Genomic DNA, 15,691 nt, shown 5'->3' on the forward strand with positions numbered 1-15,691 from the left:
AAGTGACTATGGAAAGAACAAATGTTTGGATTTGGGGAAGGTGGTGGCGCACAGTTTTTTGACCACTTCGCTAACTTTGTTTGGATTTTTCGTTTATTGAAATTATGAACTTGATTTAGAAATGTTAGGAAAATAAAGCTATCAAAAAATGAATACCGCGTTTGGGAGTGGAGTGCGTGCAAAACAATTAATCATAGTTCCCGGAATCCACGGCCAGGGCCAGCATCGAAAGGCCGATACATTTAAGTCAAAAAACTGGAAGGAATTTGGAGTTTGCACCAGGAGCGAAACGAGAACGTGGATTGTGGATTGTCGTGAGTACATGGTGAAGAGTTTAATCCGTTAAGCCGCCGCGCTTATGTATCTTGTCAACGGCTTGTTGTTGAGTCATCGCACAAGCATGATTTTATGAAATTAAGTTTATGCTTGATGGATAATGGATGACCTTGCTGAAAAAGCGATTATGGAAGAAAGGGAATTGTTTAAGTTGCTTGCAACTCGCAGAGGAAAGCTTGGAGTTTTGACGAGAAAACGAAACGAAATAAAGGCCGCGATTAAAGCTGGCGAAAATAAAGAAACTGTTGCTAAACATGTGGAAACCTTTAACACCGTGTTGGCGGATTTTATGGAGTTGCAAGTGTCTGTGCAAAGTTTGTTGAATGATGATGAAAGGGAGGCTGACCACGTAGACTGGTATGAGCCGAAATTAATTCTCTTCAGGGAATTTCTGAATGGAATTGAAACATGGATGGGTGAAGATCCAAAGGTACCATTGAGGATGTCTTGGAAGGTGCTGTTGGGCCTAATGATAGTGTATCTCAGGCCACTGGCAAGTCCTCTAAAAGTTGGCCTACTTCCCAAAAATCATCTAGAGTTTCTTCTAAAAGCAAAACGAGTGCCTCTGCTGCTTTTCTGCAAGCTGAAGCGGAACGTGCTGCACTAAAAGCTAAAGCCCACACATTGGAGCAAAAGCATATTTTAGATTTGGAGGAGGCTAAATTAAAAGCTAAAAAGGAAAAACTTGCTTTAGAATCTGAAATGGCTGCAGCAGATGCAAAGGTAAATGTTTTTCTAAAATCTGAATCACTTCTTGAAAAAATGAGCTTGAAAAGCACAAAAAGAAATGTGAAGTCTGATGCAAGCAGTACTTATCCATCTACTGAATGTATTGTACTTACAAGAACACCAAAGGTTCAAATAAGTCAAGATACAAAAGCAAAAAGGTGTACTACTACAACTGTTAAGAAACATCAAAGCCATAAAAGGGACTTGTCTACTTTAAACAATACAGCTCTTGCAGATGTTTTGAAGAAACAAAATGAGTTAACTTCTTTGTTGATAAAACAACAGCAATCATCCCTTCTTCCAACGAGGGAAATTCCTGTGTTCGGAGGAGATCCTCTGCAGTTCGGATCCTTCATTAAAACATTCGAGCAGGGTATTGAAAACAAGACTGAGAGTATGCAAGACAGACTTTATTATTTAGAACAATTTACAGTTGGACAACCCAAAAATTTGGTTCAGCAGTTATATGCACATGGATCCTGCAAGAGGATATAAGGAAGCAAAGCAGCAACTTGAATGGAATTTTGGTAACAGTATAAAGATCGCATCTGCTTTCATGGAAAAGGCTTTGAATTGGACTGCTTTAAGAGCAGAGGATGGACCGGCGCTACGATCATATGCACTCTTTCTTCGTGGCTGTTTCAACACAATGCAAGAAGTTAAGTTTGTGGATGAGCTGGAAAATTCAGCCAACTTGAGAACAATTGTCTCCGAGCTGCCCTTCAAGCTTCGCGACAAATGGAGAACAATTGCTTGCAGTATACAGAATAGTAACAAAGAAAAGGTCAAGTTTAAAGATCTTCTTGAATTCATTGAAAAAGAGACACGAGCTGCATTGGATCCTGTATTTGGTGACATACAAAGCCCAACAGACAGAAGAGGAATCTCTAAAGTAATAGCAACTGCAAAGCCCAATATCAAGTCTGCCAGCAGAGGAAGCAGTTTTGCTACCACAGTTACTACAGTAGCAGAAAAGATGAACGACAAGTTGAAAGTGAGTCATACTGCCTCAAAGACCGTGGAAAAGCCATGCATGTTTTGTGGCAAAGACCACACAATGGAAGTTTGCGATGCTTTCAAAGGTAAATCTAACAAAGAAAAGGTGGAATACATAAGAGCCAAAGGTTTGTGCTTTGGATGTTTGGGACATGGGCATATGAGCAAAACCTGCCAAAATCGCAAGAATTGTCAGATTTGTCACCAACGTCACCCAACCATTCTACATATCGAGAGTAAGGAAGATCAAAGAAAAGACCAAACTCCTAAAGTCTTTCAAAAGATCAAGTGTCCAGTGCTTTGGTTTCCTTGAAAGAGGGAATGTACATTGGGGCTGGTTCAAGTGATTGTGCTCTGTCTATAGTTCCTGTTAATGTGAAATTGAGTAAGGGAACCAAAGTTGTGCAGACGTATGCGTTCCTTGATCCTGGCAGTTCGGCAACGTTTTGCACAGAAGAATTGATGGTTCAGTTAAATGCAGCAGGAAGAAAAATGAAAATACTTTTAAAAACTATGGGTCAGGAAAAGCTTGTTAACAGTTACAGAGTTTCTGGATTAGAGGTGGCTGCTCTAAAGGAAAATGAGTTCCTAGAATTGCCTGATGTATACACTCAGAAATCAATCCCAGTCACAAAAGACAACATTCCTAAAGAAAAGGACATAAGAAAGTGGTCTTACCTGAGGGATGTTGATTTGACGCCAATAAATGTGAGCATTGGGCTGCTTATAGGTGTCAATGTTCCAAAGGCACTGGAACCATGGAAAGTAGTCAACAGTGAAGGTAGTGGACTGTATGCTGTGAAAACTCTCCTTGGTTGGGTCATTAACGGTCTGCTTAATCATGGTATGGCTGATGTTGAGGATCATGCCCCTGAAATGCAAGTAAATAGAGTGTCCATTGAAAATTTGGAGGAGCTGTTGATCAAACTGTATAATCAAGATTTTATTGAACAGCAGTACGATGAGAAGACCGAAATGTCAGTAGAAGATCGACAATTCATGGACACGATCTCAAAGACTGCAGAACTCAAAGACGGACATTACTATTTAAACTTGCCTTTTCGTGAGTCCAATGTAAAAATGCCAAACAATAAGAGCATGGCACAGCAACGAGCACAGCACTTGTTAAAAAGGTTCAAAAGAGACGTGACGTTCTTTGCTGAATACAAGGAGTTTATGGACGATGTGATTGCAAAGGGGTATGCTGAGATCGTACCAAGTGATCAGCTGGAGCTAGCAAATGGAAAGCTGTGGTATATACCACACCATGGAGTTAGGCACCCACGCAAAAAAAAGCTGCGTGTGGTATTCGACTGTGCGTCAACATTTGGTGGGACTTCCTTGAATAAAGAGCTGTTGCAAGGCCCAGACTTGACAAATAATTTGGTAGGAGTGTTACTAAGATTTCGTCAAGGTCCTATTGCCTTTATGACTGATATTGAAGGGATGTTCCACCAGGTTAGAGTGGCCAAGGAAGATGTGAATTTTCAGCGTTTCTTTGGTGGCCAGATGGAGACATTACAAAGGACCTCGAAGAGCACAGAATGGTTGTCCATATATTTGGTGCTGTATCATCACCGAGCTGTGCAACCTTTGCCTTGCTAAAGACAGCTGAGGAAAATCAAAATGATTATGCAGACAATGTAATAAACACCATCAGGCAGAACTTCTATGTCGATGATTGTTTAAAAGCTGTAAATACAGTGGACCAAGCTTTATCTCTGTATCATCAATTAACAGAAGTGTGTGATAAGGGAGGTTTTCGACTTAACAAGTGGATCTGCAATGACCGTTCCGTTCTCAGTGTAATTCCTCAGGAAAACCGAGCCAAGGCAGTGAAAACGTTGGACCTCAGTAAAGACCAGCTTCCCATGGAGCGAGCTTTGGGTGTTCAATGGGACGTAGAAAAGGATGCGTTCACTTTCAATATGGTAATCAAACAACATTCGACAACAAGACGTGGTATTTCATCCATTGTGAGTTCTATTTATGACCCTTTAGGGTTTCTGGCACCCATTATTCTTTCTTCTAAGCAAATTCTACAGAATCTGTGTAGGATCAAACTTCCTTGGGATGAAAAGGTCCCTTGAATATTGCTCTAAGGTGGCAAAGATGGCTTGATGAGTTGATTCCTTTAAACACCTTTAGTGTGAACAGATGCTTCACATGCAAAGATTTCGCAGCATAACATCTGCACAGTTGCACAGCTTTTCGGATGCAAGTGAAGCTGGGTACGGAGCTGTGTCATATCTAAGGCTTCTAAACGACAAAGGAGAAGTTAATGTAGCATTTGCCATAGGAAAGGCCAAAGTATCGCCACTTAAACAAACAACAATACCAAGACTGGAATTGGCAGCAGCCGTCCTAGCTGTACGCTTTAGACCGGATGTTAAAAGCAGAGTTGCAGTTTCAGTTTAATCTGGATGAATCTTTCTTTTGGTCAGATAGTACTACTGTACTGAAATACATAGCTAACACAACGAAAAGATTCAAAACTTACGTAGCAAACAGAATCTCCATTATTCACACCCATTCAAAGACCTCACAGTGGAAGTACATCTGCTCTAAACTAAATCCTGCAGATGCAGCTTCTAGAGGGATGAAAACTGAAGAATTCCTTCGATCTCAAGTTTGGATCAACGGACCTGACTTCCTTTTAAAGTCACCGTCGCAATGGCCTGAAACAAAGGAAGAGGTCAGCTTGATTTTGGATAAAGATCCAGAAGTGAAAGGAAAAATCTGTGCTTGTGTTACTGTGACTGATCAAATGGAACCTCCAACAAGTCGGCTTTTGAATTACTTCTCGGACTGGACTCATCTGAAAAGAGCGGTAGCATGGATTCGTAAGTTTCTGGAAGTTCTGAAATGGAAAGTGAAGAAGAAAAAAATGCAGAACCAACCCGGTGAACAGAGTTCACAAAGTTGTAAGAGGAAAACAAAGTCACAGTTACCTGAGAATCTGAGTCCGATGCTTTGTGTTGAAGATTTGATTTCGGCCGAAAAGGCCATTGTATCTTTTGTGCAAAAAGAAAATTTCAGCGAAGAAATTTCTGCTTTAAAAAGAGGCATTCAAAAAGATACAGACATTTGTACAAACTAGACCCAGAGATTGATGAAGGCTTGTTGAGAGTGGGTGGCAGGTTAAGCAATTCCGCTTTGCCAGAGGAGGTGAAGCATCCTGTCATTTTACCAAAATCGTGTCATGTTTCAAAACTCATTCTCAGACATGTGCACGAAAAAAATAGGGCATAGAGGAAGAAACCACATGCTTTCAACTCTTCGTCGGCACTACTGGATTCCTCATGCTAATTCAGCTTCTAGGAAAATAATCAAAGAATGTGTGATTTGTCAGCGAAAGGGACAAAAGCCAGGTGAACAAAAAATGTCAGATCTACCTGCTGACAGAGTTTCTGTAGACCATCCTCCATTTACATACGTTGGTATGGATTATTAGGGCCCTATCGAAACCAAGCGAGGAAGGAGCACTGTTAAAAGGTATGGTGTTATATTTACATGTTTGACATGTCGAGCAGTTCACATTGAAATGGCCCATACTATGGATACAGACTCTTGTATCAATGCGATCAGAAGATTCTTATGTCGACGGGGGCAAGTGAAGGAAATTCGCTCAGACAATGGCACCAATTTTGTCAGTGCTAATCGGGAATTAAAAAATGCTTTGAAAGAGTTAAATCAAAGTAAGTTTCAAAAATCCCTTAGCAACAGCGGCATAAAATGGACCTTCAATCCACCTCATGGTGCCCATCATGGCGGTGTTTGGGAGCGCTTAATCCAGCAAGTCAAGAAAGTGCTTTACTCAGTAGTGAAACAGCAGATGCTGGACGATGAAGCATTGCATACTGTTTTATGCGAAATAGAAGCAATACTGAACGACCGTCCGATTACTCCATCTTCGATGATCTAGAAGACCTTGAAGCGTTGACACCAAATCACATCATACAGCTTAAAGCAAAACCGGTTTTACCATCTGGTCTGTTTAAGAAAGAAGACTTGTATATTCGAAGACGCTGGAGACAAGTTCAATACTTAGCTGACCTATTTTGGAAAAGGTGGGTGAAAGAATACCTCCCTATAATGCAGCAACGCCAGAAATGGAATAAACCACGCCGAAACTTCAGCACTGGAGATCTCGTACTTGTAGTTGATGAAACGGCGCCAAGAAACTCTTGGCCCATGGGGCGCATTATAAAAACGTTGGCTGATTCCAAAGGATTTGTTCAGCGAGTGCGCTTGAAGACTCAAACAAGTGAACTAGAAAGGCCTATCACTAAGCTTTGTCTGTTAATGGAAGCAGCATGCTGAACTTTGGAGTCAAGTATTTGACTCTAACTTTTAACCGAACACTTATACTGACTCATGTATACTGATAAATTTACATACACGCCATACACAAGCATAACATCTGTTTGTTTTGTGAAGACCTTTTTGAAAGAACATTTTGGAACAATTTTGAACATTTAAAAGGACACTTTTTTTTTCTTTTTTTTATATAAACCTATTCAATATGGACTTGAAATGTGAAACTAAAAATTTTCTTCATGTTTGGTACGGCTACTGAAATACCTGTTGTAATTCTTGAAAGCCAAGAATTAGGGGCTGGAATGTTGTAGCCGTTTGTCTATAAGTGTTGTATTGGAGTTTATTTATTATAATTTATGTATTTGTTTATTTATTTATTATTATTATTTGTATTATTTGCATTTATGTACTTATTTAGTTAATTATCATGCACCTGGGCGGGTTAGGAGGAATATATGTCACCGCGTGTGGGCGGAGTGGGAAGTGACTATGGAAAGAACAAATGTTTGGATTTGGGGAAGGTGGTGGCGCACAGTTTTTTGACCACTTCGCTAACTTTGTTTGGATTTTTCGTTTATTGAAATTATGAACTTGATTTAGAAATGTTAGGAAAATAAAGCTATCAAAAAATGAATACCGCGTTTGGGAGTGGAGTGCGTGCAAAACAATTAATCATAGTTCCCGGAATCCACGGCCAGCATCGAAAGGCCGATACAGTCTGTTTTGGTAACTAGTTGCTGTAGTGATTGGTTGTTTTGGTAACTAGTTGCTGTGGTGACTGGTTGTTTTGGTAACTAGTTGCTGTGGTGACTGGTTGTTTTGGTAACTAGTTGCTGTGGTAAGAGTCTGTTTTGGTAACTAGTTGCTGTAATGACTGGTTGTTTTGGTAACTAGTTGCTGAAATAACTGGCGATTTTGGTAATTAGTTGCTGTAGTGATTGGTTGTTTTGATGACCTGGTTGTTTTGGTAACTAGTTGCTGTGGTGACTGGTTGTTTTGGTAACTAGTTGCTGTGGTAACAGTCTGTTTTGGTAACTAGTTGCTGTAGTGATTGGTTGTTTTGGTAACTAGTTGCTGTAGTGATTGGTTGTTTTGGTAACTAGTTGCTGTGGTGACTGGTTGTTTTGGTAACTAGTTGCTGTAGTGACTGGTTGTTTTGGTAACTAGTTGCTGTAGTGATTGGTTGTTTTGTTGACTGGTTGTTTTGGTAACTAGTTGCTGTAGTGACTGGTTGTTTTGGTAACTAGTTGCTGTAGTGATTGGTTGTTTTGTTGACTGGTTGTTTTGGTAACTAGTTGCTGTAGTGACTGGTTGTTTTGGTAACTAGTTGCTGTAGTGATTGGTTGTTTTGTTGACTGGTTGTTTTGGTAACTAGTTGCTGTAGTGACTGGTTGTTTTGGTAACTAGTTGCTGTAGTGATTAATTGTTTTGATGACTGGTTGTTTTGGTAACTAGTTGCTGTAGTGACTGGTTGTTTTGGTAACTAGTTGCTGTAGTGATTAGTTGTTTTGATGACTGGTTGTTTTGGTAACTAGTTGCTGTAGTGATTGGTTGTTTTGGTAACTAGTTGCTGTAGTGATTGGTTGTTTTGATGACTGGTTGTTTTGGTAACTAGTTACTGTAGTGATTGGTTGTTTTGATGACTGGTTATTTTGGTAACTAGTTGCTGTAGTGACTGGTTGTTTTGGTAACTAGTTGCTTTAGTGATTGGTTGTTTTGGTAACTAGTTGCTGTAGTGATTGGTTGTTTTGATGACTGGTTGTTTTGGTAACTAGTAGCTGTAGTGATTGGTTGTTTTGGTAACTAGTTGCTGTAGTGACTGGTTGTTTTGGTAACAAGTTGCTGTAGTGATTGGTTGTTTTGGTAACTAGTTGCTTTAGTGATTGGTTGTTTTGGTAACTAGTTGCTGTAGTGACTGGTTGTTTTGGTAACTAGTTGCTGTGGTAACAGTCTGTTTTGGTAACTAGTTGCTGTAGTGATTGGTTGTTTTGGTAACTAGTTACTGTAGTGACTGGTTGTTTTGGTAACTAGTTGCTGTAGTGACTGGTTGTTTTGTTGACTGGTTGTTTTGGTAACTAGTTGCTGTAGTGACTGGTTGTTTTGGTAACTAGTTGCTGTAGTGATTGGTTGTTTTGTTGACTGGTTGTTTTGGTAACTAGTTGCTGTAGTGACTGGTTGTTTTGGTAACTAGTTGCTGTAGTGATTGGTTGTTTTGTTGACTGGTTGTTTTGGTAACTAGTTGCTGTAGTGACTGGTTGTTTTGGTAACTAGTTGCTGTAGTGATTGGTTGTTTTGTTGACTGGTTGTTTTGGTAACTAGTTGCTGTAGTGACTGGTTGTTTTGGTAACTAGTTGCTGTAGTGATTGGTTGTTTTGTTGACTGGTTGTTTTGGTAACTAGTTGCTGTGGTAAGAGTCTGTTTTGGTAACTAGTTGCTGTAATGACTGGTTGTTTTGGTAACTAGTTGCTGAAATAACTGGCGATTTTGGTAATTAGTTGCTGTAGTGATTGGTTGTTTTGATGACCTGGTTGCTGTGGTGACTGGTTGTTTTGGTAACTAGTTGCTGTGGTAAAAGTCTGTTTTGGTAACTAGTTGCTGTAGTGATTGGTTGTTTTGGTAACTAGTTGCTGTGGTGACTGGTTGTTTTGGTAACTAGTTGCTGTAGTGACTGGTTGTTTTGGTAACTAGTTGCTGTAGTGATTGGTTGTTTTGTTGACTGGTTGTTTTGGTAACTAGTTGCTGTAGTGACTGGTTGTTTTGGTAACTAGTTGCTGTAGTGATTGGTTGTTTTGTTGACTGGTTGTTTTGGTAACTAGTTGCTGTAGTGACTGGTTGTTTTGGTAACTAGTTGCTGTAGTGATTGGTTGTTTTGATGACTGGTTGTTTTGGTAACTAGTTGCTGTAGTGATTGGTTGTTTTGGTAACTAGTTGCTGTAGTGATTGGTTGTTTTGATGACTGGTTGTTTTGGTAACTAGTTACTGTAGTGATTGGTTGTTTTGATGACTGGTTATTTTGGTAACTAGTTGCTGTAGTGACTGGTTGTTTTGGTAACTAGTTGCTTTAGTGATTGGTTGTTTTGGTAACTAGTTGCTGTAGTGATTGGTTGTTTTGATGACTGGTTGTTTTGGTAACTAGTAGCTGTAGTGATTGGTTGTTTTGGTAACTAGTTGCTGTAGTGACTGGTTGTTTTGGTAACAAGTTGCTGTAGTGATTGGTTGTTTTGGTAACTAGTTGCTTTAGTGATTGGTTGTTTTGGTAACTAGTTGCTGTAGTGACTGGTTGTTTTGGTAACTAGTTGCTGTAGTGACTGGTTGTTTTGGTAACTAGTTGCTTTATTGACTGGTTGTTTTGGTAACAAGTTGCTGTAGTGACTGGTTGTTTTGGTAACAAGTTGCTGTAGTGACTGGTTGTTTTGGTAACAAGTTGCTGTAGTGACTGGTTGTTTTGGTAACTAGTTGCTGTAGTGACTGGTTGTTTTGGTGACTGGTTGTTTTGGAAACTAGTTGCTGTAGTGACTGGTTGTTTTGGTAACAAGTTGCTGTAGTGACTGGTTGTTTTGGTGACTGGTTGTTTTGGAAACTAGTTGCTGTAGTGACTGGTTGTTTTGGTGACTGGTTGTTTTGGAAACTAGTTGCTGTAGTGACTGGTTGTTTTGGTAACATGTTGCTGTAGTGACTGGTTGTTTTGGTAACTAGTTGCTGTAGTGACTGGTTGTTTTGGTGACTGGTTGTTTTGGAAACTAGTTGCTGTAGTGACTGGTTGTTTTGGAAACTAGTTGCTGTAGTGACTGGTTGTTTTGGTAACTAGTTGCTGTAGTGACTGGTTGTTTTGGTGACTGGTTGTTTTGGAAACTAGTTGCTGTAGTGACTGGTTGTTTTGGTAACAAGTTGCTGTAGTGACTGGTTGTTTTGGTAACTAGTTGCTGTAGTGACTGGTTGTTTTGATGACTGGTTGTTTTGTAACTAGTTGCTTTAAGCTGATAATTAAAACAGATAAGTGGCTGCCGCTGGTTTCTCTGAGCCAGGACAAGAGCAGCGGCACCAACATCCCCATGATAACTGAACTGGGTAAGAATCGCTCACTGATGCTTAAACACATGCCAGTGTCAGAGCTTTACTGACTCCTCTTCTGCACAACACCAACTGTGTTTCACCTCAATGAAAGATTCTCTGTTTTCATACTTTTCTTTTTTTTTACTTTTTTGTATTCCTCCTTTCTTTTGTTCCTCTCTTTATTTTGGTCATGTAAGTGTTGAGCATGTATATCTGCAGTGTGAATGTAGCATAGTTTAGTGTTATAGACATGCTGACTCATAGTTATTGCTCTTTTCAAGCAAATGTTCTCTCAGTTACATGTTGCGGAGTGTCTCAGACTGTAACTTGATGAATTGATGAACTGAGAAAATCATTTAACCCCAGTTTGATTCGAATCAAATTAGCAAAGATCTTGCAAGTCTATAAAACCATGCATTACCCGACAACTCCATTTTGGACTCTTTGTGAATCTGTAGATTTCTGTAAGCTTCACATCAACAAATGCAATCCTAACAAACCCTGTGTGTGTGTGTGTGTGTGTGTGTGTGTGTGTGTGTGTGTGTGTGTGTGTGTGTGTGTGTGTGTGTGTGTGTTTCTGTAGTGAATGACTCCAATGTTCAGTTTCTGGATCAGGATGACGATGATGATCCAGACACAGAGCTGTATCTCACGCAACCCTTCGCCTGTGGAACAGCGTTTGCCGTCAGCGTTCTGGATTCGTTAATGAGCGCTGTAAGACTTCACTCTCGATTGAACTTGATTCTGCCCTCACAGCCTTCATCTTTAAAGAGCCCGTAAAATCAACATGAATATGCATGTTTAGTCTATGTGCTCATCAAATGAACTTTTAAAATTTGCAGTCTCTCTTTCTCTTCCAGGAAAACCATAAATATTGATGACTCATCTTGCACTACAGATTTGTCGTGCAATCGAACGCTCTCTAGAATGACCCTCCCCCTCATACCACATGTTACACAGCTGTGATGTAACTTAAGCCTATTGGCTATTTAAAAGAAGGGACCAACTTTGATATGTCCCAAGCCAAATTCCATATGCAATAGGAAATACCTCAACACAGGAAAGAAAATGGATTTCCCTGATCCCTCTCTCTCTCTCTCTCTCTCTCTCTCTCTCTCTCTCTCTCTCTCTCTCTCTCTCTCTTAGACGTACTTCAATGATAACATCCTAACTCTGATCCGGACGCTGGTTACTGGCGGTGCCACACCTGAGCTGGAGGGTTTGCTAGCGGAGGAGAATGCCCTGCGTGGGGGTTACAGCACCCCACAGACCCTGGCAAACAGAGACCGCTGCCGTGTCGCTCAACTGGCGCTCTACGACGGGCCCTTCGCAGATCTCGGGGTGAGACTAAAGATGTTAGCAAATCAATAGGGTAAGGTCTGTGTAGCTCAGTGAGTAAAGACGCTGACTATCAACTCGCTGGAGTTGAGAGTTCGAATTGAGGGTGAGCCGAGTAACTCCAGCCTGGTCTCCTAAGCAACCAAATTGGCCCGGTTGCTAAGGAGGGTAGAGTCACATGGGGTTACCTCCCTATACCTCATGTGGTGAGCTGTGCATGGATGCTGCCAGTGGTGGATCAGCAGTTAATGCTCTGGATTATGGACCGAAAGGTCAGGGGTTCAAGCCCCAGCACCGCCAAGATACCACCGTTGGGCCCTCGAGCCTTGACCCTATCTGCTCCAGTGGCGCTATTTCATGGCTGACCCTGCATTCTGACCCCAGCTTAGTTGACAATGACAATAAAGTTGAATCTTAACAGCGGGAAGCCTCCACACGCGCGCTACATCTCCACGGTAACGCGCTCAACAAGTCACGTGATAAGATGCGCGGATTGGCGGTCTCAGATGCGGAGGCAACTGAGATTTGTCCTCCGCCACCCGGATAGAGGCGAGTCACTACTTTGGGAATTGGGCGTTCCAAATTGGGGAAATAATTTGAGATTAGTTGAACTTTTCAGCCATACTAATAAAGCAGTAAGTGAAATTTGACAATCAAAGAATGACCGAAACTTCACGTTTAAAGCGGGAAATCTCACGGCATAAAAGAGATGCTGAACAGAAAATGAGCGACCAGGACAAATGCAGCAGTTCTCCGAAAATGCAGAAATATTTAATGATATTTTGATTTCAATAAAACTGAGAATTACAAAAGTAAACGGCATAAGAAAATCAGTCAGTTATTAAATAATTGCCTCCCAAATGAAGTGCAAATAAATCTGCATTTCAGCAACACACAAAACTACGAATTACAGTCAAACAATGATGCAAAAGAGTGATAAAATCTCTATAAATCCTTAATAACAACTAATGAAATGCCCCAATGAGTTGCTCATGTTCATGTTTGTTTTTCAGGATGGTGGTTGCTATGGTGATTTATTCTGCAAAGCGTTAAAAACATACAACATGTTGTGTTTCGGAATATATCGCTTAAGAGACGCACACCTGGGAGCACCCAGCCAATGCACCAAACGGTGAGCCGCTTGAACGCTACTCTAGCTTTTACAGCACAGCGATTCATTATGCTCTTGTGGGACATCCGTCGTGACGGGCCTGACTGCACTTTCAGTGGTTAATTTACTCATTAGCGTGTTTGTAACAGTCATTTGCATGTGCTTGTTTTCTGGTGATGCATACAATGATGTCATCTGCCACCTGCCAATGGCAGTTGAGTCAAAATACTGTCAGACAATAAATTGTCAACATATTAAGAGATGTCTTTTTTTTACAGATATGTGATTACAAACCCACCATACGGGTTTGAGATGGTGCCTACAGATCTTATCTTCTGTCTGATGCAGTTTGACCACAACGCCGGGCAGACCCGCGCCAACCTGACCACACACTCCACCATCTTCCCCAGCAAAAAGAGCCTGTCCGCCCTCTCTATACCCCCATCGTCCGCGCGTCCCGGTCGCAGCCGGAGCAGAGACCAGCGTGACAAACAGAAGTATGTTCCTCTATAAGCATCTGCCCGTTTGATCTGTGCCACCCGTGCCCATGCCCGTGCCGTGTGTGGTTCAGATTCAGAACTTTTGAGAACTCAGAGAAACCATGTGATGCCACGGATAAGATTGTGACTACAGACTCATCATCACATGGTTTGCCACGTCAAAACGCAAAGTCTGGACTTCAATTTTTGTACTTTATAATATAAATAAATACTTTATACTAGCATAGTTCATGTGTGTTTATCGCTGTTCTCCGTTTACATGACAAACGAGCATGTTTGTGTTGAAGATTAGGAAGTCTTACACGGGTAACACTGTGTTTGAGTTATTCGGTTTGACCATTTTGCACTTAAACTGCACTTTAATCCTACAGTGTCATAACACCCGACCTGACGAGTGCTTGTGTGGTTAATGAACGTTTGCCTTTGTGCTTTTACACTTCAATATGGATGCTGTCTAATCAGGGGTCTGTTCGTATTACTCAGATGTACGGTGATGTTTCACATTATATGATCAATTATAAGAAGAATCTTATATAGGAATATTCTGGGTTCAATACAAGTTAAGCTGTACTGACAGGATTTGTTGATTACCCCCAAAATAACCCCTTTTCCTCCCAATATGGCACGCCCAATGTGCTCGTGGTTGCACAGTGACGTCAATCCGTGCATCTTATCACGTGACTTGTCGAAGCGCGTTGCCATGGAGACGTAGCACGTGTGGAGGCTTCACGCCATCCACCGCGGCATCCACGCACAACTCGCCACGCGCCACACCGAGAGCGAGAACCACCACATTATAGCGACCACGAGGAGGTTACCCCATGTGACTCTACCCTCCCTAGCAACCGGGCCAATTTGGTTGCTATGGAGACCTGGATGGAGTCACTCAGCACGCCCTGGATTCAAACTCTCACCACTCCAGGTGTGATAGCCAGCGTCTTTACCACTGAGCTACTCTAAAAAAAATAATGGCGCCCATTCTGTAAACGCTCATATATATATATATATATATATATATAGACAAGACATGAACAGTACGTGTGTTAAAGGGACAGTTCACCCAAAAATGCTAATTCTCTTATTATTTACTCACCCTCATGATGTCCCAGGTGGGTATGACTTTCTGTCTTCAGCACAACACATTTGAAGAAAAAGAGTAAAATATGTCAGCTCAGGCGGTCCTTATAATGCAACTGGATGGTGACCAGACTTCTGTAGCTCCAAAAATGACAGACAGTCATCATAAACGTCATCCAAACAACTCCAGCGGTTAAATTAATGTCCTCTAAAGTGATACGATTGCTTTTGGTGCAAAAAGAGATCAATATTTATAAAATTATCCCTAATTTATTATTTGATTTATAGATTTCGAGTTAAATAAAAATGACTTGAGGTGTATGAAGCACATGTGCATAAAATAGCCATTAAAGAGACAATTAATCATTGGGCAAATTTTATAATCGTAACGGCCCTAATTTAGAGTTTAAAAAATACTTAAATATTGTGGTCTTTCACACCAAAAGTGATCGTGTTGCTTTAGAGGACATTAATTTAACCGCTGGAGTCGTTTGGATGACGTTTATGCTGACTGTCTGTGATTTCTGGAGCTTCAAAAGTCTGATCACCATCCACTTGCATTATAAGGACCTTCTGAGCTGACACAATTTTCTGTTTTTCTTCAAATGTGTTCTGCTGAAGAAAGTAAGTCATACACAGCTGGGACATCATGAAGGTGAGTAAATAATGAGATTTCATTTTCATGGTTTTCTGTGCAAAGTTATATCCAATTTTACAACTTTGTTGCCATGACGATGAGACACCGTAAACCCTGAAAGTCTAAGATGAACATAAAAAATGACAGCTTAACTTTACAGCTCAAATAATCACGAGTTTTAACATAGGAATGAATGTAAAGTGCTTTTATACAATTATAAGCTTCACTTTTCTGTCTTCTTAAACCATCCAAAAATTGACCCCATTGACTTCCATTGTAAGTGCCTCACTGGAACACACATATTAGCTTTTTTTAGGTGCTCCACATGATGCCACAAATGCTGTCGATTGAGCATCACTTGCATTGAACCCCAGAATATTCCTTTAAATATCGATTAGTTTTAGATGCGTTAAGACTTCATTCACACAATGTCTCATTGAGGCCTGCGTGAAATGCGTGGAAACATGCGCTTTCATGACATCATCGTGAAACAAAGGCAACACGTCACTCACTGTCTGAGTAACTGATGAATTGAACCTCAAAACTTTGTGTTTCCATGGGAACATATTGACGAATGATTGTTTCGTAGCAGTG

At 40.8% G+C, this 15,691-nt stretch overlaps 1 protein-coding gene across 6 annotated transcripts in view; it reads left to right on the top strand.

Annotated features, from left to right (window-relative positions):
* LOC127633706 (calcium-activated potassium channel subunit alpha-1-like) overlaps nucleotides 1–14,574 on the top strand; it is an 85,511-nt gene extending 70,937 nt beyond the window's left edge. For 5 of the 6 annotated variants that reach the window (XM_052112966.1, XM_052112968.1, XM_052112969.1 and 2 more), the window contains 4 exons: nucleotides 11,018–11,148; nucleotides 11,581–11,775; nucleotides 12,786–12,904; nucleotides 13,162–14,574. In XM_052112966.1, the coding sequence (XP_051968926.1) occupies nucleotides 11,018–11,148; nucleotides 11,581–11,775; nucleotides 12,786–12,904; nucleotides 13,162–13,396 (680 nt within the window). In that variant the 3' untranslated portion in view covers nucleotides 13,397–14,574. The remainder of the gene's footprint in view (nucleotides 1–11,017; nucleotides 11,149–11,580; nucleotides 11,776–12,785; nucleotides 12,905–13,161) is intronic. The other variant, XM_052112972.1, reaches the window with a different exon arrangement.
* Nucleotides 14,575–15,691: the final 1,117 nt, after the last annotated feature.

Source organism: Xyrauchen texanus, chromosome 40 (assembly GCF_025860055.1).
Source record: "Xyrauchen texanus isolate HMW12.3.18 chromosome 40, RBS_HiC_50CHRs, whole genome shotgun sequence".
NCBI lineage: Eukaryota > Metazoa > Chordata > Actinopteri > Cypriniformes > Catostomidae > Xyrauchen > Xyrauchen texanus.